The sequence below is a fragment of the Ambystoma mexicanum genome, chromosome 9 (assembly GCF_040938575.1).
Source record: "Ambystoma mexicanum isolate Mex_15411 chromosome 9, UKY_AmexF1_1, whole genome shotgun sequence".
In the NCBI taxonomy this organism is placed as follows: Eukaryota; Metazoa; Chordata; class Amphibia; order Caudata; family Ambystomatidae; genus Ambystoma; species Ambystoma mexicanum.
Genome location: NC_090931.1, coordinates 817,170,037 through 817,197,721, shown reverse-complemented (window position 1 = coordinate 817,197,721; position 27,685 = coordinate 817,170,037). Strand labels below are relative to the sequence as shown.

General features: G+C 48.0%; 1 protein-coding gene across 6 annotated transcripts in view; it reads right to left on the bottom strand.

Annotated features, from left to right (window-relative positions):
* NME9 (NME/NM23 family member 9) overlaps nt 1–27,685 on the bottom strand; it is an 808,977-nt gene that overhangs the window by 113,177 nt on the left and 668,115 nt on the right. For all 6 annotated transcript variants that reach the window (XM_069615815.1, XM_069615818.1, XM_069615816.1 and 3 more), the window contains 2 exons: nt 12,798–12,942; nt 11,774–12,102 (listed from right to left, as the gene is read on the bottom strand). In XM_069615815.1, coding sequence (XP_069471916.1) covers nt 11,774–12,102; nt 12,798–12,942 — 474 coding nt within the window. The remainder of the gene's footprint in view (nt 1–11,773; nt 12,103–12,797; nt 12,943–27,685) is intronic.

Sequence of the window (27,685 nt, the reverse complement as noted above, 5' to 3'; positions counted from 1 at the left end):
TAAACAGTCACCAGTGAGAATATCATGCTGGCCCCAAGGGGTCAAGCCTGGTGATAGTGACAACAGGGAGGCAAACTGATTTAACAGAAACTTGCACTCATCCTGTTGTTCAGGTGTCACATTAGAAGAGAAATTAACTCCTTTTATGTTCTCATCTAAAGGCAGGCCTCTGTGTAGGTCAGGTAGAGGTTCACTCTCCTCCTCCTCTTGAGCTGAAGCTAGAAGCAAAGCTCCCATTTCTGGTCTTGAGACATAAGCTTTTAGACGGTTGGTGTGAAAGACTATGGGAGCCTCCTTAGGATTTCCTAAATCCACCAGATAGTTGACCTCTCCAATTTCACAACCTTGAAGGGTCCTATCCATTTGTCCTGTAAGGCCCTCTGCCTTGTAGGTACCATAACTAGAACTAGCAGTTGTTGAGTAAACGGATCTCAACTCGGCGCTGACACAAAAAAGGCAAGAGGTCGGCCAGCTAGGAGATAGGACAGACCTATTGGAACAAGGCCTGCAAGAAATGGACACGGACACCACGGCACAGGGCGAAGCAATAGAACAGCTCCAAGTAGCCACGCACAACCTAGAACTGCAGATGGAGGACATGGAGAATCGTTCAAGGAGGGTTAACCTAAGGATGTAAAACGTCCCTGAAGTCGTGGAGGATACAGAGTTAAAAGGGGAAGTGCAGAGGATATTTGCAGACCTCCTGGGAAACACAAGCCCAGAAAGCATCAAACTGGACAAGATTCATCACACCGGCAAGGCACCCAAGGATACCAAAGGCAGGACGGGGGGTGTACTGGCGGCTTTCTCAAGGTATGACCAGAAGGAGGCAATCCTGAGAGCAGTGAGGGTGCAGGAACCAGTCACATATAAGGGTGAAGGAGGGGTGGATGCGAACCATCCTCAGGTTCGGGTGGGGATGGGCGTAGGGGAGAAGGTGGGAGGGACAAAGGGGGTAAGGGGAACAGGCACAGGTTAGAGGAGCAGGAGGCCATATAGGAAACAGGGAAAAGGAGGAACTAAAGGTCAGGGAGGACAACAACAAAAAAAGGGGCAGAATGCAGTATTCAGAGGTAAGGAATGGTGGAAGAGGGGGTAACCGGATCTTGGGAGGCGGAGGAGCCCTTGGGGGATAAACATTCAAGTGGTCCACACATAATGCGAGAGGGCTTAACTTCCCTCTCAAAAGGGAAAAATGAAGGCTCTTCACTAAGAAGCACGCTCCGATGTGCTGGCCATCCAGGAGACCCATCTTTTGAGAAAAGACCAAGGTCGACGAAAACTACAAGGGGTCTCAAGCAGTTACCATGCCTCTAATTCTACAAAGAAAAGCATAGTAGCACTAGCCATTCGGGGCGGGGTGGATTTTAGAATTAAGAACTCCAGAGCAGACAACAAGGGCAGGTATATTATCGTAGTGGGTGAATACGTGGGGGCACGGTATACGCTGGCATCCATCTATTCCCCAAACGTGGGGCAAGAGCGGTTTCTAAGAGATCTAATAGGGGTTCCAAAAGTGTTCGCACAGGGCACTATTGTACTAATGGGCGATTTCAACATGGCATGGCCCCGGAATCTCAACAGGAGTAAACGGGGAACGCGTCTGGAGGGGCAGTGGCCTCGACCTCGCTCAGGGATATGTTTGCAGCCCTTGGCTTAAGGGATATCTGGAGGGGGGTTCAGGGGAACAGGGAAGTATTCTCTTTCTACTCTTGTGTACACAGTACACAGTCGCGCATCGACTATGTTTCGGTCTCAGCCCCCTTCCTGGGAGAAGTCTTGGATATTGAGGTAGGTCCCTAGGCATCGCTGACCAAGAGGTGATCACAATGGTCTTGCAATTACCATGGCGTAGACCAGGACTCTGGGGTCGGAAGGTCCCGGGGGGGTTATGGGGTAAACTCCTATGGGACCCGGTGATTAGGAGGGACCTACAGGAGAAGATTTGAGAATTCTTTGCCCTCAATAAAGCCTCAGATACGGGGGAGAGTGTATGTTGGGACGCATTTAAGGCTACGATCAGGGGGGAACTTATAGCAGCAAAGGCACAAAGGGACAGGCAAGTAAAGATCACTGAAGCCCAATTAGCAGCAGAGGTCAAGGCAAGCAGGGCACAGGCCATGGGGATCTCATCTGGGAAAACATCGAAGGAACATTGTTAGGCAGTGGGCCAACTTAATTTGTTGAGAACAAAAAAAGCGGAAAGGTCGCTACTGTATGTACCACAAAGATTTTATGCCAATGAAGCTGATAAGCTTCTAGCACAGCTTCTTAGAGGGGCATCCAGCCAGAATAATATCACAGCCATTATAGATGAGCAAGGGCTCCGACACACCCGCACCGAAAAAATCCAATTGTGCTTTGCCGATTTCTATAAGGATCTATATAGGTCCCAGAACCCACCAGAAAGCTCCCAGGTGGACCTCCTGGAGAAGATTTGCCTTCCCAGAGTAGGAGAGGAAGTAAGGGAACAACTAGGGCAGGAGATTACGGTGGACGAAGTCAGGTGCATTATAAGGGAATTCCCCCCAAACAAAGCACTGGGCCCAGACAGCTACACAGCTAACTTTTAGAAAACCTTCGGGGGGAGAGCTGGTCCCACAGCTGACTAGACTATTCAATAGCTTTAGGGACACAGGCAGGATATCGGCGTCAATGGAGGAAGTGAAAATCATCCTTCTTTCTAAGCCCAATAAAGACCAGAGGAAGTGCACATCATATAGGTCAATAGCGTTAATAAGCGTGGACGCAAAAATGTACAGAAAGATACTGGCCAACAGACTAGGGGGAATATTGGCGACTTAGGTCCATGCGGACCAGTCGGCTTTATCCAAGGCCCACAAACTTTCGATAACATAAGGAGGGTGGCACACCTAGTGGAAAAAGGGAATAAGTCCTCAACTCCTGCAGTGCTTTTGTCTCTCGATGCTGAAAAGGCCTTTGATCGGGTGGAATGGCCTTTTTTGTTCACGGTGATGGAAAAGATGGGGTTGGGGTGCAATTTTTTGAAAATGGTCCAAGCAAATTATGTATCCCCAATGGCACGTCTCCAGATTAATGGAACAATGTCCGAAGGAATCCAACTGAGCAGGGGGACACAACAGGGGTGTCCCCTCTCCCCCTCCTGTACGCTATATACTTAGAACAACTACTGGAACTAATTAGGGGGGCTGAGGGAGTCCACAGAATCCCATTCAGAAGCAGACAACATAAAATTACAACCTTAGCAGAAGACATGCTCCTGACGTTAGCAAACCCGGGGGAATCCCTATCGGCTAGCATGGTGATCTTGTCAGAATTTGGGGCAGCCTCAGGACTTAAAATGTACTTAAATAAATCAGAAATCCTGAACCTTACGTTAGAGGAGAGGGAGGCAGAGAGGCTGAAGGAATCCGCACCATTTATATGGAACCCTAAAGGGATATAATATCTAGGTATTAAAATAACCTGACTCTATTGGGCTGGTATACGGCAAACTACCCAACCATGCTCTCAACAATTAAGGCGAATCTCTTAAAATGGAAGGGGCTCAGGATTTTGTGAATGCGGAGAATGGCAGCGGTGAAGATGGTGATGTTCCCGAAACTGCTGTATCTATTTCAGGAACTACTGGTTGCTGTTCCGAATATTTTCTTTTGCGACCTTGAGAAAGCAACGTGCGACTTTATATGGGAGGGCAAGAGTTGGTTGAACGTTATTAACATCCCCGAGAGGGGAAAGGAGGGATGGGACTTCCAAACTTTTGGTTGTATTATGAGGCAGCCCAGCTGCACATTATACGGGAATGGTTCACAGGCAAAGGAGGGACCCAGTGGGCAGCAATGGACGTGCAGCGGGGAGTAAAGAGCTGGATGAAGTTCTGTGGTTGAAGCGACAGCACAGGCCGAAAAACATGTATCTAAGCTCTATTTCGAGCCTGGTGGCGGAAACATGGGACAAATTAATAAGAAAATATAGGATCACGACATTCCTTTCCCTGTTCACCCCAATATTTAACAACCCAGATTTTCACCGGGCACAGAAAGAGGCGCGTTTGGGAAATGGCGGGGGCAGGGAGGGTTGCAGGAAAGTGAGACATTTCCAGCGGTCCAGCATTAGACCATTCACGGACTGCAGTGCTTTGAGGTGGGTGAATCCGAAAGGCTCAGATACTTCCAACTACGGCATTGGCTGTAGAACCCTATGGTCAAGGCTGCGCTTGCCGCAATCTCACGCAGTTTGAAAAATTCCTCATGACACAGGATGGTTCTAAGGGTATGAATTCCAATTTGTATAAACTACTAGATAAGGCTATCCCCTGGGTGACTTGGCCCTATATGAGACACTGCGTAGGCATGACGGGGAGGGAGCTCCCGAGGGAAGAATGGGAGAGACTATGGAAGAGAATTCCGAGATTAGTCAAAGCAACCCAGCTACAAGAGAGTTGGTGCATGTTAATATTTAGATGGCATTATACCCCGATCCACCTACAGAAAATATATCCGGAGACGTCAAGGGAACGCTGGAGGGGGTTTGGAGGGGGGGGTGGACGTGGTCTCACATTTGGTGGGATGCCCCAAACTGATTTGTTACTGGAAGGAGGTACAGGAGACCCAAGCCCAGGCATTTGGGGATAAGGAGGCTGTGCCACCGGAAATGGTTTTGTTGGGGCTGGGGAATGAGAATGAGGAGGGAGACAGCTGGGGCGGTAGGAAAGTGAGGACGATGCTAAATCTAGCTGCTATGTTACTAATAAGCCAAAGGTGGAAGGGGGAAGCCATCCCCACACTGCAGGACTGGCTTCGGAAAGTGTTGGATTTCGTAGCGCATGAATGAACAACATATGCTATGAACAATACCCTGTCACACTTCGCTAGAGACTGGGGGGAGGTTTTGACCTTCCTGAAAGAAGACTACAGAGTGCAATGGTGCCCCCAGGGCCAGAGGTTGCTGGACTTAAACTGATAAATTCAAATAATCCCTTGGCCCCCACAGGACTTAAGAAAATGCAAGCCCAAGGGGAGGGTGGAGGGGGATGGGAGGGTTATGTTAAGTTTTGTTGTAAAACAATAAAAATAATTTTAAAAAATTAAAATATAAGAGTTCATCCTTTTTACTTAACCTAATACCATATTTGGCAGAGGTTTTGATCAGGAGAGCCATCAGACTCATGGAACAATAAAAATGCAGTATCAAGTTTCACAAAGCTGAGAAAAAAGTAATGGCCACAAAGAAAATAAGTGTACACGGTTATAACATTAAAAGCAGCTGCTGAAGGTTCAAGAGAGCTCTCAGTTTTCTGAGAACTTATGAGAGTGTAAAATAGAACTTAGGGTATGAGCTTGTAACATTTAAAGAGGTATATGTTGGAGGTGCTCATGGTAAAATGGAAGTTCAATTACAAAATAAATTGATCTTCTATGACTGGCTCCTAGAGGCAACATGGTTACTGGGAGAGAGAGATAGAGAGTGTGTGTGTGAGAGAGAGAGAGAGAGAGAGAGAGAGAGAGAGAGAGAGAGCGTGGGAAGAGAGACTTGTTTTTTAAATGCTGTAAAAAATGAAATGTATTTCTGTCCTTGGATGAAGAATAGAAATGGAAGTGGTAGATGAGCGGTTCACACTGCTGCTCTCCTACTGTAAATACAACAGGTCAGAAATAAACCTCTTATGCTATGCTCATTCTCCTGTGCCTAGTCCAAACAAGCACAGGGCAATGTCTTTGTTTTTTATGCATTTCAAAGTGCATCCAGGGACGTCATTTTGGGGTTGCCAGTGGTCGCAGCTGTGACCCATGTGGTCTCCCTGGCTATCCCTAAAACATGAATAACAAATCATTTGTCTTTCTGGAATTCTATACAATAAATGCTAGACTCATTAAAGGTTTATTTCAGTCACACTTCAGTGGGTGAGTCACTGATTTAGTCTGTTCTTAAATACCTCATATTCATAATGCAGACAAAAACGCACAAAAAGGATTTAGAGTAGAATAAGCATCCATTTTGGACTATGTATTTTGATTTTCGCAAGTTGCAGTTATAGCATGTTCTTTTCTGCTGTTGTCTCTGTTACGATCATCACAAGACATTCCATCCCAGTATCCTCAGTCACTTGACAAAATCCTTGTGCCTAAATGCTTGTGTACAGTGTAGAAGTGTTTCACCATAGCACATAAAGTGGTCCTTGATTTCATTGTGCCACAGTTAATGCTTTGTTGTAATGTGTCTATCTTTCCTATCTCCCTGGCATGCTGTTCAGAATGTTTGTTTGCATGTATGAGGTAACGAGCGCCCAGAGTACGGGATGTGTGTGCGCTGCTTTTCCTGCACTACCCTAAATTCTTTAATGCACAGTTATTGACCCTCCCAGTGGTGTGTATTTTGCCAACCTCTGAAGCTTGAAAAGTAGATCCACGCAGGCTTGACATTTGGCCAACTTTGCACCAGGCCTGCAGATGAACTGGCCTGCTGTTAAATCTCAGTTACCAGTTTAATTGTATTCACTACAGAATGTAATTTGCTTTCTGACTTTGAGAGCATTCAGACATGTAATTGATAATTTTACTATAGCCGGTCAGATAGCTATAGCTGGTAAAATAGCTCAGTGGGTGGAACGCTCGCTGCTGCAATGTGCTTGTGATCTACAGGTTGCAGGTTTGAATCCCGTCCAGGCCAACTCAGCCTTTCATCTTTCTGAGGTTGATAAATGAGTACCAATACAGGTTGGGTGATATTCTATGCATATTTGTTCTATATAAAGCACTTAAGCATAGGTGCTATACAATAACACATTGGCCCTCATTACGACCCTGGCGGAGATCCATGGTGCAATTTGCACCATGGACCATGGCGCAGAGCTGCCAACTCCGCCATGGGGGTTGGCGGATTTACCGCCCCATTCCGACCTTGGCGGGCGGTAAGTCCCCAATCCCCATTTACCCTTCCCCATTCCCATTTTTGCCCCATAGGGTATAATGGGAGTGGGGAAGGCGTTAATTACGCCACCGTAGGTTACGGTGGCGTAATTAACGAGGGGTCCCGTAGCGCCATGGATTTTTCCGCCCAGAAAATCCGGGCGTAAAAATCACCATGGCGCTACGGAAAGTCCTAATCTGGCGTAGAGGTACGCCATGCATTACGCTGGCGTAAACCCCTCTCCGCCAGGGTCGTAATGAGGGCCATTATCTTTTGGCCATGGACGTCTGCTTGCATTCACAGTTATTTGGTAAAATGGGCCTATACACACTGATCTTAACGATACATATGGTCATCCATTCTTGTATGAAATGTACATCACATTACAGTGATATCGTAACCATATTTTTCCTAGTGTACTTAGGAACAATGCTATGTGATGCCACTTCCTGTTTTGTCAAGGGTTGAAAGGTTGTGTTCCATCGCTTCCAGTGATGTCAGTTCGGGGTGGGGTCAAATGACATCACTTCCTGTGATGTCCTTAGAGGTCAAGGCGGTGTGTGATGTCACTTCCGCTACCCCTAGCATTTTGGTGAAATGACGTCACTGAGTGCATCCCATTTGGAGATTCGGGATCCACATTAACATGCACAAAAAAAACTCCCTTATTTGTGCAAAAGCACAAAGGGAGTGAAAAGAATGCCAGAGTTGTGTTGACTGATGTGAGACTCACTTATCACTTTTGGAAGAAAAGAAGGCTTAATCTGCAACATTACCATGTCATTATCTTTGTAGTGTGTAAGCCATGTCAGCCGACAATGCCTGCTGCTCGCTCTCCTGCCTCTCTGCGAAAGTGGCCACTAAAGAAGGCAGTCTCCGGTGTCAAGAAATTGAAATCATAGCTCTGCATAGGCCCAAAAGGCAATGCTATAAAGCTCTCCAGAAAAGAGGCTGGTGGGCAGGTCACAATTGACAGGCATGCGTCTACTAATCTGGGGAGCTAGCCGGTACAGGGGTCCCTCCCAACACCCTCACACCACCTCTGCAATAGATTGGACTCTATCCTGATAAGCCCCGTACCTCAGTTTTAGAGCGGTCCTCTGCCCTCTATGGCAGGTTCATTAACCTGTCACAGACCTCCACGCTTTCAAATAGCCCCCCCACCCCCAACCTCTCCTAAAACTCCTTGCTCTGGGACAGAGGCATGGCTTTGTTAAAAATCCCGTGGGGCCCAGCATTTTCATAGACTGCTGGAAGGGAAAACCTACGCGGCTTAGCCTCTTCTGGCAAGCCTGGCATTACTATGGTGGTAACAATTGTGCCCTCCCAGGATCTAAAACAATATGGAGGCTTCCGGAGTTCACAAGGGCGAGGGACGCTCTACCCTGTACACTTATGGAAATCTCTGTCCCCACCCACCATGATATAGAAGGCTGATGCATTGGCCTCTTGGCCCTCACCTCCTCTGAAAGGGTCTGGATTCCCATTCCTCTTCACCTTCTGCTTTAGGCCTTCCAAGATTAGGGTTATAAGTATTGTATCAAGCCTTTTGGGAATAAGGATCATGGGTTAGGGAGGTGGAAGTCGCTTTCAAGGTTGAGATCATGCATTGAGCGACCACCCCTAGAATCAGAGCCCAAACTGCTTTTTTAGTATGCTGTTTTATAATAAAACCTGAAAACTTGTTTATATCATCACATGACACATTGACAAGATTGTTACACAGTGCAAAATCCAGCACTCTGACCACAGAAGCAGAGAACGGATCTGCTTCCGATTGCACCACTTGTAAAAGTGCATCCACCTGCAAGAATAAAGCTTCCTTGGGCTCTGACGCCTCAGCCCCATGATAAAGTCTAGAACCTCTTCAGGTGATGTCCATACAATCTAAGGTGTTTAGAAGCTAGGCATGAAACTCCCTGCAGCAGCAGACCTAGAAACACTTAGATCCACCCGCACACTCCATGACTAAAGCTGTGCAGAACAAGTAACAGACCCATGGTCTGTGGAATGGCGTAAAACTCCCCTCTCCGAGCTGGATGATTACACCTGCCAGATGCAGTAGGAAGCTATGCCTGCCATCAGATTCGTGAAGACCCTCAGGAGGAAGGGTTAAACCCTGAACTGCCAGTGTTGGCCATGCTGGCAGGTATTTTCTGTGAGCTGGTAAGGGACACGCATATCCATGTCCTGGAAGTAGTGTGACAACATCCAGCTATTCTGCGCGAGATCGCACAAAATCTGCGTCACTATTTTGAATTTTCCACCCCATGAATTTGATTAGGCCCCGTATGTTTAAAAGGGGCCTCAACTTCCCTGATTCCCTTTCAGGAAGGGAGGTTGTCTTAAATAAAATCAGGTAGTGTGGTGTTCTCTAGTCACCTTTTCTATGTCTCTTAACTATCTGTTTGACTCACAGGAGGACATATGCCTGGTAAAGTTCCTGTCTTTGCTTTGGGGTGGGGCCATAGGGATGAACAAAACAAATCAAAAAGAGGGGACCTGCTTGTATCTGGTCACAACTGTACTTCTTTACCAAGTCCATCAGCCTGCCCACCACTGGTGTTACATGTGCTGAAGAGATATCAAAGCTGACCCATGATAAGACACACGATGGCCAGTCCCCTTGCATGGGCCTCTGTCACTAACAACCCTCAGGTTCATTTGACTTCTCATGGGTATCTCCTTGCCACGTCGAGGCATCTGAGGGGTTGAATGCTTTGGGTAGCCGAAAGATCCAGGGACCTACCTGTCTTTCTCTATTCTTTAAATTTCTCCAATGTGTGTGCCACCCGGTCACCAAAAAGTATATCCCTTTGGAAGGACATGTCCATTACTTTGGTCTTGGTGTCATGCCAAGAGCCAGTCAGTGCAAACAAAACATGGAATCTCATGCCTGCCGACGTCACCATTCCCCAGGCCACCGAATCCGTGCTGCCAAGGGCCACCTTAATAAAGTTTCAGGATGACTCAAACTGCCGGCCAGCTCTCGCAAAGGCCCCATGGCTCTTTAGTGGTGAATTGATTATTTAATTGGCTGCCACAAAGCAAACTGCTACCTCCCCAAAGACATTGCTGCATTAACTGGTCACAAGGCCAGCGAGACAGATGTGAAGACTTTCTTGGCCATGGCATAAAAAGGTTTTGACTGCCTGGAGGCAAGGTAGGGAACACACTGGCGTGGCCCCTCGAGATGGGAGTATGCCGCAATTGTGAATCAGCCAATAGCTGGTCAAAAATGTGAGGGATCCCCTCTTACAGGCTTGTACTTCCGTAACATATTTCCATCCAAAGTAGAGACAAAACAGTGGCTTATCTCAAATGTCCATAAATGGGTCCTCAAAGCGTTCCCCAAAGGGAGAAAAGATTGGTCCTCCTTAGGGTCCTTTTGCATCAGTGAGCTCGTCTTTGTTACCATGTTCAACAGCACCCGACACTTGCATGGCCAATGGTTTGTATTCCTGTCTCATGAGACCACAAAGGTGGCAAATTCTGTGTCGCTTGCAACATGTGTATTCCTGGGTACCAGTGCATCCATAACAATGTGTTTCCTCTCTCCAAAGCTTTCCTGGTCTCTGGAATAGTGTTCCTCCCAGACATAAATGTCATACTCTTCATCTCTTTTCAGCACAGTTTCAACCCTCCACTAGGAATCCAAGCATGGGGTCTCAACCTGGAAGCCAGTTCCCACCAGCATTTTACCTGGTGTCATGCCACTATCTTGCTGTGCTGCCTTTGCAGCCCTTCACTCCAAGTCAGTGGAGCTGTCTCTGTCATGCAGGTATACAATTACAGCAGTCTGATCTGTAGCTGTGATGTCTGTTGCACGTGTAGACACTGGTGCAGCAGAGCAATGATACACCAGGTCTCCAGATCCGAGCTGCTCAGCAGGTTTGGTTGGAAGTCACAATAATCTACTTGCACATTTCAGCAAACATGCGCAACATATTGCGCTGTAAAGATTCCATATACCCCTAAGTCACTTGTGCCATACTGGCATCCTTTGCCATAGTGACCAACACCATTGACCCGATGGCTCAAGCGACAATCTTCTTTTAGCTGTCTGGATGCCTGTGTGGATCATCTCGAGGCGCTCCTGCAGGTAGACCATTTTCTGTGCTTCTGTTTGGAACCGGGAGACGCCAGCAAGAGTCCCTCCAGTGCTTGGAGTGCGTCTCCTCCAGTTCCGTAGAGCTCCTGCGACCTTCTTGCAGCAGACTGGAATCCCTGGTCTTCTCCTAAAACATAAAGAGTCTCCTCTCCATAGAATACCTGGCCTTCGAGTTTAGGCCTCAGCAGGCCTCACAGCTTTTGCGGGCATGAGACCCTAAGCACCACCTTAAATTGTCATGGGGGCAGTGAGGGGTATCGTCCTGGAGCATTTGCCACAAGCTTTAAAGCCAGATGGCTTCGTGCTTATATTGGAATTCATTTTTTTTTGTGAAAATGTCAAACTAATCAGAAAATAAATATAAATTTCAAACTCGCATGACCTCTGGAATAACACAACCTGTGGAGTAAAGAAAGAAACGGTTGGGCTAGTGGCAGCCAACCCCACTTATACTCTGGAAGCTGTGAGGATGGCCGAGGGTGGTAGTGCCACATGGCGAGGGGGGAGGGGGTTTGTGGGTGTGTGTAAAGGTTTCAGCTTGCAGGCTGGACATTTGAAATATAAGGAATATGCAGAGAAAATAGTATCCATTAGACATTTGGTTTGTTTTACATAATGATCAGAATTCTTAACTTTTTAATCTTCTTTCTTTGCCTATAGTTTTTCATTAATTGTGCTATACAAATGATCAGAGGGATTACTAGACATAAATACAGGAAGCGCTAATTGTTCTTCTTGTATGCCTTTACACTGTGATTTTAAATCCCTTACCTCTAGCAGTGGTCTCCTGTTCTTGGTGATTGTCTCCAATGGTCTCATGTTCTAGATCAGAGTTAGCCAAATTCTCTTTTTGAAGGTCAATGTCTGCAATGGTGTCATGTTCTAGATCAATATCTCCAAAGATGAACTTTATTTTCTCCAATGCATGGTCCTGAGTAGAGGCCCCGTGCAACCCATTCTGTAGAATGCTCTTGGCAAACCTGCTCCGCAGTGAATCTGGAGCAGTGTTTTGTGCCATCTCTGGATCGGCCGGTCCCATAAGCCCCCGCCACTCCTGCACAGCATTCTCTTTGCTGAGAATCATCATAAGGCAGGGCCCCCTGTTAAAAAGAGATGTAAACAAACATGTCAATGTTGTAGGCATTGTTAGCTCCTGTCTCAAAATGGTTGTACATGATTCAAATAGACCCATAAAAAAAGATTATGGGATAATTCGTAAACAAATGTGCCCCACGTCTAGATAGAGACATAGATGAGGATGTCAGAGGAGGTCCTCCATGACCATTTCATCAGTTTCTTATTTGTATGGATCTTTGTAGAGAGGGAAATTACTCCTTTAAATGGAGGTGAATCTGAAGGTTAAACGAAAAAAGAATGAATGAAAATGAAACAGGGGCATTCACCCTCCATCTGAGGATCGCAAACAGATTCTTTCTTCTCGCAAGCATTGCAGGTGTAGCTACTGAAGCACTGAGGGTATGATTACTTCTTTATGGCGAGATAGGAGCCTTCCTGCATCTAAAGAGGCCAAACAGTATTGCAACGGAGTTAGGAATACCTAAAATGTGTGCTCAGTGCAAGACAGCTTGGGCTGAGAGGGATAAGGAATTTATTCATGAGGTATGGAGTTTTGGAAAAAAAAACACATTTCAACTTTGCCACATAAACCAGTATAACTGTGAGACTTGGATTAAAAGAAATTAATGATGTCCAAGCGCAGCAAGTCTGAAAGTTAAAATGTAGTTTTTATACTAAAACCACATAGGGTTGTTTGGCCTATTAATGTTGTACTTACTGGCACATATAGTTAACAAGTTGTTCAAAAAAGGGTTTGCCCCTGTGCTCTTTGTAAAATTCCTCTGCCATTTCTCGGTCCAGACAAGTCTCCTTAATCTGTGAGATGGTAAATCCAGCACCTTGGACTTCCTCCATGATTTCATCTGTAATAGAACAAGACACACAAGTACACTTTACCCATTTATATTATGTTTCACAAAGGAATCCTACAAGTGAGAACAGCATGGGGACCTAGGATAAGGATGAAGAACTCTGATGCTATGGCAGAAAATCGCTTTACGGCAGATTACTGTAGTGGTCGGATGCCAAGTGCCATTAAAAATCTACTAAGAATGGTGATGAGAGGTAGAGGAATTGTGGGGATAATGGGAATTGTGGTGGCTTTTCAGGCTCCAAAAAATTCAGCTTCTATGTCCTTCCCTAAAACCTTCAGTAGTATAATGTAGACCTTCAATCTGTGCCAGAAATAGTAGTGGCCACCTTGGATCTAAATTAATTTACACCTCATTGTCTAACCCGATTTGCTTCACTCTTTCTGTTGCTGGGCCTGCCAGTGTTTCAATTACACAAAGCAACAAGAAACATTAAAATTATGGCAAGCATTGACCTGCTTTATAAAGCGTAATGGGGAAACTTTCATCAATCATATTTTAAGAACAACAGAGTGCATTTGTGCTAATGGGCCATTGTCTCTGGAAGAAAACACTGTCCATGGATAAACTCGTCTGCCTGCTAGTGTAACTGGTTCACCTTCTGAACACATCCCTTATAACAGTCTGCACACATTTTGCTTGTTCTCCTCTCAATCACTGTGTGGAGTAAAATTAAGGGTGTGAGAAGGAGACTTGGAGCTTAAAGAAAACAGGAGAGGGAAAGGAAATGCTATATCCAAATTAACAAGAAGAGAGAGTGCAAGTTGTTATTGTTGTTTAATTAAGAATCACACATGCTCTGGAGATGTTTACAAAGGATGGGGTGACTTGATGTGGTTGGTTTGGGGAGGTAGGTATGGCCAGAGGAGATTGAGAGAATGGTGACGGGACTGAATCAGGTACCATATGTGGGGTTCTGCACAAGTTTTGCTTGGCAAAGGAAACGGAAGAAAGTGAATGTCTTTTAGATTTAGATTTTTGCATTTTGAAGAAAATAAATGTTTTGTTCGTGTCACATAGTGAAGAATTAGCAAAAGCCTGAAGAGTCACTTTTGTGCAAACATGATTTATTGTAATGAAAATACTGGTGGGGGAATAACAAGGAATTCAAATGGGGTATCCTTAATAGTGTAAGCACTATTATTTTTTTAAAAAACATGTTTTTATTATTTTCAATGCAATGTATCAAGATCATTACATATAAATCTTCAACCATAACATATTAATAACTTCCCCCCACCTCCCCTGACCGAGAAGTCTCTATCCGTGCAAGTCTTCTCTAGGAAGTTCATTTCTCCTTTGACGTAAATAAATCCAATATCCTAATTTTGTGTGGACACCATTGTTCTTTATAGTCCGATTGAAGGAACTCCAATACTAATCCCCAATCATTTCTAAACTTTCCATGATCCCCTTGGATGTTGTAGGTTAATAGTTCCATGGCCAAATGTGTCCATACCCTTCACGTCCAATCTACTGCCAGTGGAGGGGATTTGTGTTTCCAGTTGTGTGCGATTTCCAACCATGCCCCTATTAGGAGGCCCATAAAGTTTCTCTTCTGTGTGGTATTTAGAACTTTATCCCTGGGATCCCATAGGCTCCCTAGCCATATTTCTTCTCCCAGGTGTTCTGTCCCCGGGAACATTCCATGCATTTGGTTCTTAATCTCTCCCCAGTATGGGCTAATCTTCGGGCATTCCCACTGTATATGTCGCCAGTCTCCCTTCCCGCCACATTCCCTCTAGCATTTGTTTGGGTAGTTAGCAAACATCTAATGTAGTTTCTCCAGGGTATAGTGCCATTGTATCATTATCTTCACCCACATTTCTCTGGTTTGGATGGCTCTCGTTAATTTTGGCATCAGGCTCCATATGTATTCCCACCGGTCCCTGGGGAGTGTGTAGCCCAGGGTTTTCTCCCACCTCTTCATGTATTGCCATGTGGTTGGTTCAGTTTGTGCATTTATAAATTTGTATGTTGTGGAGACAAATTTGCGGGTGCCTGTATGCGTCATGATATAGGTTTCAAAGGGGGTCAAATCCCTAGACATAGCTTCTTTTATGCGGGGAGTACTCAATCAGTGATGTAGTTGCTTGTATTTATATTGGTCTTTCGATGTTAAGTTCAATAGTGCCCTGCAGTTCTCGAATGACCTTATCTGTTGGTCTTGTTGCATATCTCCCACCATTTTGCACCCCGCCTCTTCCCATTTTCGGAAAGTTCCCTTTCCCATTCCCAGGGGGAATTCTGGATTACCAAACAGTGGCATGAACGGGGCGGGATCTTTAGTTAAGGTTTCATTTTTCGTAGCGGCGTCCCACACCCCCAGTGTTGTCTTCAATATTTCTCTAATGTTCGTGTTAACATGTCGGAATCGTCTATTGATCCATAACAGATGCCTAGTGGAGGTTGTTGCTACCGCCCTATCCTGCCTCTCCCAGATTTTCTCCCCCTGTTCCGAGATCCATTCCCTCAGTACCCAGAGCTGGGCCGCTTTGTAGTATTTCTTAAAGTGTGGCATGGCACATCCCCTCTCCCTTCCACGTGCTGTCAGGACCGTATTTGAGGCTCTAGGGGTTTTGTTCTGCCAGACGTATTTTGAGACCACCTTCCTAAGTGCCTTGAAGAAAGCCTGGGGGGGGTCTTATGGGGAGGGCCTGAAAAATGATTCTCTACTGTCGCTCAGGCGTATCGCCGTCTGCTTCACGCCTTCAAACGCTCTCAGGGATAACTTTGAAGGGAATCCTAAACCCTTCCACAAGACTTCAGTGGCTACCGGGTCTTTACCCCCTCCCCTCCCGGCACCTGTTTCTTGAACTCTCGGTTTTCTGCTGTCGCTGTCCAGTCTCCTTGTATGCAGCTATGTCGTGTTTCTGCTCCTGCTTTCTCAGAACACCACTGATCTTTATTTCCTTTTGCTAGGGCGCCTCATCCTCCTATTTATCGTTTTCCATTCTCCACGGCTCTTTCTCGCAAAAGGGGTCTGTGCCGCTTGCCTGCGGGGAGTCTTCATCCTGTAGATTTAACAGTGTCTGACCTTCTTCTCTGGAGGTTATTCTTTTTTGCGATCCCTCCCTTTTGAACAGTAGACCACCAAATGGGAATGTCCACTTGTATCTGATTTGGCGCGAGGCTAGATCTTTTGTTATCTGGGCCATGTCTCTTCTTTTCTGGAGCATTGTCAGTGCTATATCCTGATACAATTGTACATCCGCCCCATTCATTCAGATATGGTCCGTTGCTCTGGCCTTTCTTAGGATCTGTTCCTTTTGTGTGTATCTCGTGAGGGCCACCAGCACATCTCTCGGGCGGTCGCCTGGGGCCATCGACAACCTCATCCCCACCCTGTGTATTCGATCAATCGGTACTTCTTCTTCCTCCACCTGGTCGAGGATGTCTTTGAATACTTGTTCCACAGCCATTTTGAGGTCTTTATCCTCCACCGTCTCTGGCATATTTTGTATCCTGATATTTGACCTTTGTGATCTATTTTCCAAGTCTTCGCACTGGATCTCCAGGTTGTGCGTTAGGCGGGCCAGTTGTTCCTGCGTTTCTGCCACTTGTTGCGTCTCTTCCTCCATGTTCTGTACAATTTTCTCTAGGGTGTCTGTTCTTTCCTAGTCCTGCAACGTCTGTTTTTAGTTCCTGCATCGCTGATTTAAATTCCTTCTTCATAGCATCCAGATGCAAGTTCATTGAGTCCATGAATTGTGCCTGAAACTCGCCGAACCACGTCTTTAGATCTTCCTTCATGGCCATCTCTTCGTGGGGGGGTATCTATTTCCATGCCGCCTTTTAGTTCTTTGTGTATTTTTGCTTTGTCTGGGGTCCCCTTATCCCCCCCCCCCAGAGGCGGACCAAGTGCTTGTCTTGCTTCTGTTGTTGGGTCAATGGATTTGTTTGTCCTTGCTTCCCTCTATCTTTTGACATTTGGCCCTATGCGTGTTCGCGCCCAGTGAAGTTTGGTACTTGCTGAGTAGTGTCCCGTCTCAGGCCTCTCCGGGTTTTCTCTGTGTGCTGTCTATCCAGAACACTGGGTGTACTCCTTATCCGGGATCTCCTGCTGATTGCCCCAAAATAAGTGATGCCGGCAAAGTTGTGTGGGTCCTCTCCTGTCCTGGTTCTGCCCCAGGAGGGGGCTGAGGGGGGCCCCTTCTGATCGTGGCTGTGTCCTTAAGTGCTGTTGAGGAGATCACTCGCCCCCTCTCTGTGTGCAGACTATGTCTCCCTCGCCTGCAGCACGGTTCGTGTGATTATGATGCCCTTCTCCAGAGTATGTGGAGTGCTGTGGGTGGGGGAGGGGCGGTTCGATTCAATCGCGATCGCGGGCCCCGGCACCGGTGCTTCTTAATGTTCCTTGTGGACCTCTCACCCCCTCCCTGCAAGTTGCACGCTTGGGTGGCTGTCTCTGTGGTGCCGCGTGGAGCTGCCGCCGGGCTCGTCCCGTGTGTGCTCCCGTGTGCCCTGCGTCTGCTCTGCGGTCCGGGGTGGGGCCGCTCGCTCTTCTCAGCTTTCCCTTCTCTGGACCAGGCAGGGGCTCACCTTTTATGTCTGGCTCTTTGGCTGCCCGAGGTCAGTTCTGTTCGGCCTCGGTGGGTGTTTTCTTCACTCTGCGGGGCCACCCAAAGTGATTCTCCGGTGCGGGGCGCGTCGGGTATGTGTCCCGTCCCCCCTAGTTACCCCCCCTGCCGGGTCTGCTTCCCCTGGGAGGGTTGCCAATCCTGCGGCATGGGGGGGGGCTCCCCTCTTCTCCGGATCAGTTCTTGGCTCCTCCGCCGTCTTTGTTTTTTTTTTTTTGGCTCGGCGGGAAGACCTCCCGTGCCGCACTGTGTCCTCCTTCCGTCCGGTCTTCGGTGCTGGGGGTGCCGTTTCTCTCTTGTCTGCAGTGGGAGCTCTGGCGACTAATTCAAGGGCTCGTTTCTCAAATTATTTTGTTCGGGAGTTCTGCATTTTGTCAGGTTGCTGCAGTGGCGCAGGAGGGGAGACGGAGCTCAGCTCAAGCACTTCCTCCCTCCACAGCGGCCATCTTGAAGTGAGTGTAAGAACTATTAACAAAGTTCAGTTTCAATATGATTTCAGGTCCCTGGCCCTTGTTATTCAGGTTCCCTGCCAGTTTGTGATCCAGATGGCACTTTGCAAGACAGGACACCGTCCTTTACAGATCCCTTGGTCTTCACCTCCTGGGATCTTGACTCTCCAATATGTCTCTGACAGTTTCCCAGACTTAGTCTCCTGAGACTCAGGAACACAACAATGTCCTTTAAAGTTCCCTTGGTGGTAGGCAAGGTTATCCCTTCTGATCTATAGACATAGGCCCTCATTACAGGTTTGCCGGTCTGGGAAAAATGCTGGGAAAAGTGCCAGTAATACAGTAACCGGCACTTTTCCTGGACAAGCAAACTACAGGTTTGCCAGAGGAGGGGGATGGGGTGTTCCCTGATTTACCCCCAGCTACCAGCTGTGGGTAATAAACACAAGAGAATGTGCCCACTGGGAATTATTTAATACTTATTTCTGAAGTAATGGAAGGATGAGCTTCTTGTACCTCCAAATGGAGGTTACAAGGTTGCAACCCTATATTGTTCCATTTTTTAGGAGGAGGCCTCAGACTAAGTGCTAGTGCAGGTGACTCCCAAGGGTGGGATGTAGAATTGCCAAGCAGGGGCCTGCAGGGGCAGTGCAGTGGGGGGAGGTGCTGGTCGACTGGGTAGAAGGGCCTGATATCCTGCAAGATTCATGAGGACCAGGCCACCGATCTCAGCGGCAGTGGGGTGTTAGAGAAAAGCAGAGTTTGAGCAGTTTCTGGAACTTAAATGGAGGCACCTGCCGAGGAGAGAGACCTGCCCCCCACTCTCTGCTTGAAGAATCGTTTGACAACCAAAGAGTTAGAGTTAGAGGAGCGGAGGGCTCTAGAAGGGGATTGTTTAGGGAGTGAACGTTGGAGATAGCGTGATCCCAGGCCCCAGAAAGCCTTGTGGATGACGCAAAGGGTCTTGAACTTGATCCTTGCAGTCACCGGGAGCCAGTGGAGAGATTTTAGGGCTAGATAGATATGTTGCCTGGGCTTGAGGCCAGGGATAAGTCTTACATCCCTATTCTGGATTAGATGGATGGGACCTCGTCTATTTGTTTTTCTCGTGTTGCCCTTCTACAACTTGTGCATCTCTCTTTCCTAATCTCCTTCCTTCATACACCTGATCTTGCCCTTCTCTGCCTCTTTCTTCTGACACCTCCTTCCTTCCTCCTGTTTCACCTTTCCATCATATCTTCAAACTCCCACCCCTCTTTTCTGGGATGTCCCCCTTTTAAAATCTGCCTCCCTGCTTAAGTTGTTGCTTAATAGCCTAAGACATGGAACATGTTCCTGGGCCATTCCTTCAGGTTTAGGGATTGATGGTTTCTGTTTGGTCCTGTCCCCACACCGGGTGTAGTGCAGGGATTCTGTGATTAGCCAGAGCTCCACGAGGTAATATTACAAGAATGGAGGTAACCACCTGGTTGCTTCATGGTTGTCTCTCCCGTAACCATCCAAACTAATGAGCACTCCAGGTGAGCTGGAACTGACTGCAAGAGCATGCACCTTATTTATCTGCACTTGTCACTCTAACTCAAGGGTAAAAACTGTGAACCACGTGTCTGCCAGACAACAATCAGTGAATGTATTAATTCTTCCGAAAACTTTACTCTCTGTAGATACAAGGGTACTTAGTCCATAGTCCTTTTTCCCCCCCCATAATTCTTTTTTTTAATGTTAATTTTTATTGGCATTTTCATAAACAGTAAAAACAATAGTAACTCAAAACTCCCCTTCCTTCCTCCCCCCACTGCTCCCCATGGTTCGAGAGTAGCCTGATTTGTGCCTTTCTTCCTGATGTACAAATCACATGCCCAACCTCATGGTGCATTGCTAGAGTCCGACCCTATCAGAGTGATTGTTAGCCTTTCATGAGAATACAATCTCCGAGGAGTCTGCCAGGTCTACTATGCCCAAGAGCCTCATGCTCCGCGGGCACCACGATTGTCTTGCTCCGTCCAGCAAATATTTCAATAAGCCTGACCAGTCTGTGATGAATCTTAGGTAGTCGCCTTGGATAGAGTACGTAAGCCACTAAAGTGCTAAGAGGCTCCACATTTTCGCCGCCCATTTGTGATCCTGTGGAGGGTCCCTTGTTTCCCATCTTCTGGCCAGAACCATTGCTGCGGCCATCATCATTATTACATCAAGCTTGCAGCTTGCCCTACACTTAATAGAGGACAACGCCCCTCCCAATCCCAACAGAGCCAGGCCCCTGTTGCCCCTGTAATTAATATCCAACACCTGATTGATCGCCTCCAGGATCCCTGCCCAGTCTTTCTCTAATCTTGCACATCCCCACCATATATGTTCCCATGTACCCACCGCCCCGCATTCCCTCCAACAGAGGGGGGAAGTTCCTGGATACATTCTATGGAGTTTGGAGGGGGTCATGTGCCACTGCGTAATCAGCTTCATCCACATTTCCCTTATCTGGAGGGATCATGTTAACCTAGGTATCTGACCCCATATCCAAGTCCAGTCTTTCTCCCCTTTCGTGGAGCCAGTGGTGGTCTCCCATTTCTTCATGTAGGGTCTTGGTGGTGGATCCTGCCCCTCCTTCATGTGCCTATATAACGCTGCTATCAGGTGCTTGTCTCACGATTCCTTATTAAGATAACTCTCAAACACGGTCAATTGCCGGTTTGAAGCTTGCGTTACGGTGGGATGGGTAAGCCAGTGCCTAATTTGAAAGTATCGGAACCTTTCTGTTTCGCCCAGTGCAAAATCCACCTTGCATTGTTCAAACTGCTTTAATTGGCCCTCCACAGACATGTCCCTTAACATCCTGCAACCCCCCCCTGTTACCAAGCTTGAAATGCAGTCGAGTTATGACCCGGCGAGAATTGCGGGTTACCGAATAACAGGGAATAAGGTGTTGGATGGGTTGTTAGATGGGCCTGCTGAACCGCCTCATCCCATGTTCGAATGACTGTGGCTAAGATGGTACTGCTGTACGACCGGGCCGGCCTGTCTTGTTTAGCGCGAGGATGTCGGGCTTTTCGCGTCTGATATAGCGCTCTAATTTCTTGCGCTTAATCAGGGAGTTCACATTGATGGAAAGGATCTTTATCACCCCTGTGCAAGCCATATTGCGCTCGTAAGATTTGGATTGGATACACCCTGTCGCTCAGCAGGTACATTTCCTCCTCCCTGGGGCACCTCCTATTCCCCCGGACTCTCCCCTTCCCTCTTCCCTTCCCCTTGGCGGGGAGGAGCAACTGACCATGGCCCCCCCTCGAATAAAAACCTCGAGAGCCGACCCTCAAAAATCTGCCCAACTGTTCCAACGTGGGATCACCCAATCCCATTCCAAGATACGAGCTCCCCTCCTCCCCCCGGACCCTCTTGTAGCAGATAATGATCAGCCATGACCTTGCAGCTCGGTTGATATGCTACTGCGCCCTCCCCAGGCGTATGTCTCTGTATCAGACCATCACCCTCCTTGCAGGTCAACACACCCGATGATGGAGCCTTCAGCTCTAAGTGTCCAGATCCTTCCTTGGCAGCAGGCCTTTCAGGAGGGGATGGGTGGCGTTTTTTCCTTCATTTTTTAGATCGGGCAGTGGACCATTCCCAGGGTTTGCGATCGGCCTGCTGGGGCGAGGCCGGAGTAGATGACGATGGAGCTGCCTCCTCCAATCCCAAGAGGGCGAGGCCCTGATCACATGTAGTGATTTTCTGAGACTTACCATTCCATTCGAATGACAGGGCAAAGGGATGAAGCCACCTATACCGAATATCAGTACAGGACAGTACCGGACCCATTCTTCTATGCTTGATTAAGGTTACTTGAGCAAGGTCCTGATGCAACAATATCTCCGCCCCATTATACGTGATCTGGCCAGCCTTCTGTGCGCTCGAGAGGATTTGTTCCTTCATTGTTTAACTGTGGAGTGCCACCAGGATATCCCTAGGCCTCGAGCCTAGATCAGATCTTCTGGGACCTACCCTATGTATTCTATCGAAGACCGTGTCGGCCACACTTGGCACATCCACTCGGTCCGCAAAGATGCTCTTGACGACTTGGGGCAGGTTCTGGTCCAAGGTACTTTCTGGGAGAGCCTTAATGCTGATGTTCGACCGCCTGGATCTGTTTTCCAGATCTTCGACCTGGAGTTCCAAGTTATGCGTAGCCGTCACCAGTGTGTCCAGAAGGGAGTACGTCTTTCTTGCGTCCTCTCGCCAAGTCCTGGAGCGACCTTTCATTTGTATCCACCCTCTCTTCTATCTTGCTGATGTCCCTCTTGATCTCCTGTATGCCCTCGGCCAGGTCCTCCCTGAGCATGTCCATCTACTCTGTTTCTCCCATGTTGTCATTCTGATGCGCAGTGCTTCTTAAAAACCTTTGCTAACATCTGAATCCCTGATTGGAAAGTCAAATCTTGCTGTTTTTGCTTTTTGCTAGAAAGTCAGATCTTGCTGTTTTTGCTTTTTGCTAGAAAGTCAAAGGTTGCTGTTTTTTTTGCTAGAAGTCAGATCTTGCTGTTTTTCATTTTTGCTAGAAAGTCAAAGGTTGCTGTTTTTGCTTTTTGCATGAAAGTCAAATATTGCTGCCCATTGCTAAATTCTCTGTATTTTGCTTGTATACTGTTGCTTCTCTGTAACTTGCCAGCCCAGTGACCTCACCACTCTTTTGTCCCACACCTTCCTGCCTTAGCCCTGCCCAGCTTCTCCATCCTCTCCTCGCTTCCACCCCCATGGAGCTTTCTGTTTCTCCTATCTTTTCCAACTGCTTCTCCATTGACTATCCTTCCCTTTTCACTAAGTCTGGCAGGAAGAAGTTCAAAAAGGATATCTTGGCTTCTAACCTTGGTCTTCCTATCGCCGGCACCTACTCCAATGCTTCGTCTAGACAGACCCTCACTGACATCCTCTTTGTCATTCCTTCGCCAGATCTATGGACTCTTCATATGATCTCTGTGCTCTGTCCTATCTCCTCCTCTCCCATTAATGGTGGCACTCCCTGGGAAGTTCTCATGTCTTCCTTCGACTCCTCTAAAGTCATCATTAATATCTACCTTAATGGCACTGTCATGGTCCAAGGTCCTCAGGCCAATCTCCTCCTCTTTGATATGCGCTTCCCTCACCTCATCAATTTCCTCTCATCTCCTGCTGTCCGCTCCTCTCCCCCCTTGGCTACCTTGCCCACTCTCTCCTCCTCCTCTGCCTCTCCTAGGGTTCTTTCTCCTCTGCAGGGTGTACCTCTGATCTGTACCCCTCACCAGAAGGTCTTTAAGGCTGGCAACCTTCTTCATATTGCCACTCTCAACTCTCGCTCTACTGTCAAACACTCCTCTGACATCTGCCACCTCCTTGAAGAACTAGAGCTTGATGTCCTTGGTCTTACTGAGACATGGTTCACGGCCAGCTCTGTCACAAGCTTCGACACTCTCCTCCTTGATGGCTACAATATCCTCTCTGCACCCAGATCCTCCCGTTCCGGTGGGGGGATAGCCCTGATCTTTCCTGAGTGGATTCCTGCCTCTATCATTCCCACTCAGACCTAATCCTCTTTTGAATGCCTTGTCTTTGGGCTCTCTCTCTCCTACCCATTCTCTTACTGTGACTACCATCTATCTATTTGCCTCTCACTTTATCTCCAAAACCCAGGACATCCTGTCCAGCCTCTCGTCCCCTGCCCCTCCTTTCCCCTATACGTCTGTGCTTGCTGACCCTCCTTCAGCCACCCCCCACCCTCCTTCTCGTCCTTTCCTCTTTTCTCCCCTGATGAGGTTGCTAGACAAGTCCGATCTATGAAAGCCTCGTCAAAACAGGTTCATCCCTGTTCCTCTAGAACCATCAAGAACCACATTGACACACTCGCTCCGGCCCTTGCCAATTATTTCAACCACTCCTTTGCCTCAGGATCCTTCCCCTCCCCTCTGAAGCACTCCCTTGTGCATCCTCTTCTCAAGAAACCCACAGCTGATCCTTCTTGTCCGGCTAACTATCGCCCAACTTCCATTACTTCCTTTCTGGGCAAACTCCTGGAAAAGCTGGCCATCTCTCAGCTTAACCTTCATTCTGATTCTGTTGGCTGTCTCCATGACCACCAGTCTGGCTTCAGAGCTGCCAGAAGCATGGAAACTGCTCTCCTGAACATCTGTGAAGATCTGCTCTCCAGCCTTGACGCTAACATTCCCTCTGTCTTCATCCTACTCGATCTCTCTTCTGCCTTCAACACAGTCAACCATACCATCCTGCTCAACCGTCTCCATGGTAACCTCGGTATCACTGATCAGGCTATGGCCTGGCTGACCTCTTTCCTCTTTGATCGACCCTCCCAGGTCCAACTTGAGGCCTTGCTATCATCTATCTCCCTCTCTACCTGTGGTGTTCCCCAGGGGTCTAACCTCTCGCCCTGGCTTTCAACCAATACCTGGCAACTCTCACTCACTGCATTGCTATTTTCTTCTCAAATTTCCAGTGCTATGCTGACGACACAACTCATTTTCAGGCTGCCCTCTGCCCCCTCCTCTCCCTCTCTTATCTCTGATTGCCTAACTGCCATTCAAGATTGGTGTGCCGCCAATGATCTTTGTCTGAATGCCAGCGAGACAGACATCCTCCTCTTCGGCACACCTTCACCATCCTTTCCCCTCACTCTCTGACCGGCCTCCCTTGGCCCTCCTCCTACCCCCACCTGCGAGGCTAAGAACCTCTGGGTCATCTTTGACTCCACACTTTCCTTCTCCACCCACATCTCTGATGTCTCTAAAAAGTCAAACTTCCTACTGCACCTCCTCAGAGGTACTCTGCCTTTCCTCTCCTTCCCCCAGAAGCTCATGGTATCCCAAGCTCTGGTTCTCTCTAGGTTGGACTATTGTAACAGCCTCTTTCTAAATCTACCTGCCTCTACTCTCCACCCTCTGCAACTAATCCAGAACAGGACTGCAAGAGTTATCCTTAGCCTCAAGCCCTGGGATCGTATCTCTTCAGCTCTGAAATCTCTCCATTGGCTCCCAGTGGATGCAAGGAGTAAATTCAAAACCCTCTGCATTGTCCACAAGGCTTTCTGGGGCCTGGGTCCAAAATACCTTCATCTATTCCTCCGCAAATACCTCCCCTCTCAAGCTCTCACCGGACTGTAAAAAAATAGGTTGGTCCCCCATCTCTCCTGGTTGGGGCAGTCTCACATGAAGGAGTCTCTAACTTGCCCCTGTGGCATAGCCTCCCAAACTTCCATGGGCACCCTCATTTGGTTTCCTCCTCAACTGCCGGGTGCTTCGTAGGTGTTTGCTTCGCCCCTCCAGCAGTTCCAGGTCCGGCTCACTTAACTTCGAATTTAGATGGTCACCTTCCTACCCTCCGCTACCCAGAGTCCACACAAGCAGGGTAATGAATCAAGAAGTATGACACTCTGCTGGCCGGTGCCTAAGCTTGTTCTCTGCCGGAGCTTCTCCATGCATCTAGCAGCACCTTTCCCTTTGAGGCCCCCAACAGTGGTTGCCCCCAGCTTCACAGGCCACCTTCACCTCCTCCGGCATGCAATGGCTTGCTTCTGAACCCCGTGGGTATCGGCACCCCCGGGTGTATTCATCTAAGGCAGTGGTCTTCAAACTCTTTTAGCCTGGCCCCCCCCAAGCAAAATTTGGGCAGGCCTGCCCCCCCCCAAAAATAGTGTGTACAAATGGCTATGAACTATTGCGTGCCGTCACTGCACCCTACTCCCAGTATAGTCCCTGCGCTCCCGCACCTGCTCCCATCACCGTCGCTGGGCTCCCTCATCCCCACTCCTACCCAGTCCCTGGGCTCTCCCCACCCCATCATAGACCCTGGGCTCTCCCCACTCTGCTCCCACCACTATCCCAGTGCTCCCACCCATCCTGCTCCCACCACAGTCCCTGGGCTCTCCCCACCCTGTTCCCAACACAGTCCGAGGGCCCAGACGGAGCTGGTGAATTTTTTAAGTGGAGGGGCATAAATATTTCCCACAAAAATGCCAAAGCGACCGGGCGCAGCGAGGGAGTGCGAACCAATCAAAGGGGGTTTGTGGGGGGTTTTCCGCCTGTTAATAAAAAAAAAAAGAATGGGTTAAAATGTTGCATTTTAGAATATACTTTTAAAAAAATGGGTAAAAAGCCAAACAGTTTGCAGTTGGCGCTGGGGGGCCAAGGGGAAAAGCAAGGTACTTTTGACTGGACATCTATGATAGATATCCAGTACAAACAAAATACCATCCTGTCCCCTGGGCTCCACAGCGCCTCAAAAGGAGAGCTGATTTTGGCAGGTGGGTAGGGGGATTGTGCAACAAAGGCCTTTTTTAAATGCCTTTTTTGTACAACCCTCCTTCCCTCCTCTTCCCCCCACTCGGCAAAATCAGCTCAGCGGATCAAAACAAACACACATTCACACAGCAATCATTCTATGATTCATAACAGCACTCATCACCATACACTCACTCATAACACAAGCATACACTGATCCATAAACATATTTAATAAAAATTAATTAACCTAAACGTACCTTCTGCAGGGGCCTGCGCGTGGGTGCTGAAATGCCCTGCTCAAGGTTGCTCTGTCCATATGTGCGAGGAGGCGTAGGAGCTCCCCCTCACACATAAAGACATGCAGTGCCCCCGCCAGCATTTCCAAAGAGCTATGCAAGGCTGGTGAAGCAAAACGCCCCCAGCGCTGCATGGCTCAGTGAGCATGTGCGGCGGGGGAACTGAACTGTCAAAGGGAAACATTGTTTCTCTTTGACAGTTCAGCTAGCCCAGGAGCACTCCCTCAGCTGGAAGAAGCAGCTGAGGGAGTGTACAGTGTTTCACTGGGCTGGCTCCTCTGCTCCTCCATAATGGGTGAGGGGGCCACTGGGCGGACACCTCCTGACCCTCTACGGATGAGCCGCCAGGCTCGGACTAGCCTATAGGGCAATAGGACAATGTCCATACCAAAAATGCAAATGCTAGTGCAGACCAGTCAAAATTTTGTCCAATGTGGGCAAGTTTGATGAGTTACTTCACTATGCAGCTAGTAGTTTTGATCATTGTTTCTGAATAAATATTCTTTAAATATCACAATTTGCTTACATTTTGACAATTAACATCCCCTTGGGTACTTTTCAAACAGTCTGTGACTAAAGGAATGACTATCCATTTGCAACTGTGGACCACTTTTTAATTGGTGCATGAAACAGTTTTATGGTCCAGTCCAACTATGTGAGCCTCCCCTGCCCATATCCTCCAATCTAAAAAATAAAAATAAAAGATTTCTTTTTTTCATTTCATGCTGGGCACTCGTGCCCCCTCCGGGATGCATACCTCTGATCTAAGGCCTCTTTCTTGTACAACTGATCTAGGCCTGGGATCCTCACCATCCAGAGGTGGGGTTGCTCCTATATGAGGCTTCTCCTGTTGTAACCAAAAGAGTTTTTCCAAATGGGGCTCAGATTTTAGAACCAGCTTGCGTGGGAGGTATGTGGCAGTGTTCGTGCCTCAGATCATATTTCCTGCACCTGCTGTCAAAGACTGTCATAAGGGGGGCTCACCTGGTCTCTGCCTTCCAGGCCCGTAGCACCAGGGAACTCTCCCTGTCCACTGCCAGCTCCATCCTCCTCTCCTCCACCGCGGGATATGGATGGTGCCCTCGGGTCCGCTCCTCACTGAATCCGATCTGGGTGTGGAGGCGCGGGCTCCCTCGCTAGCTGCCACAGGTG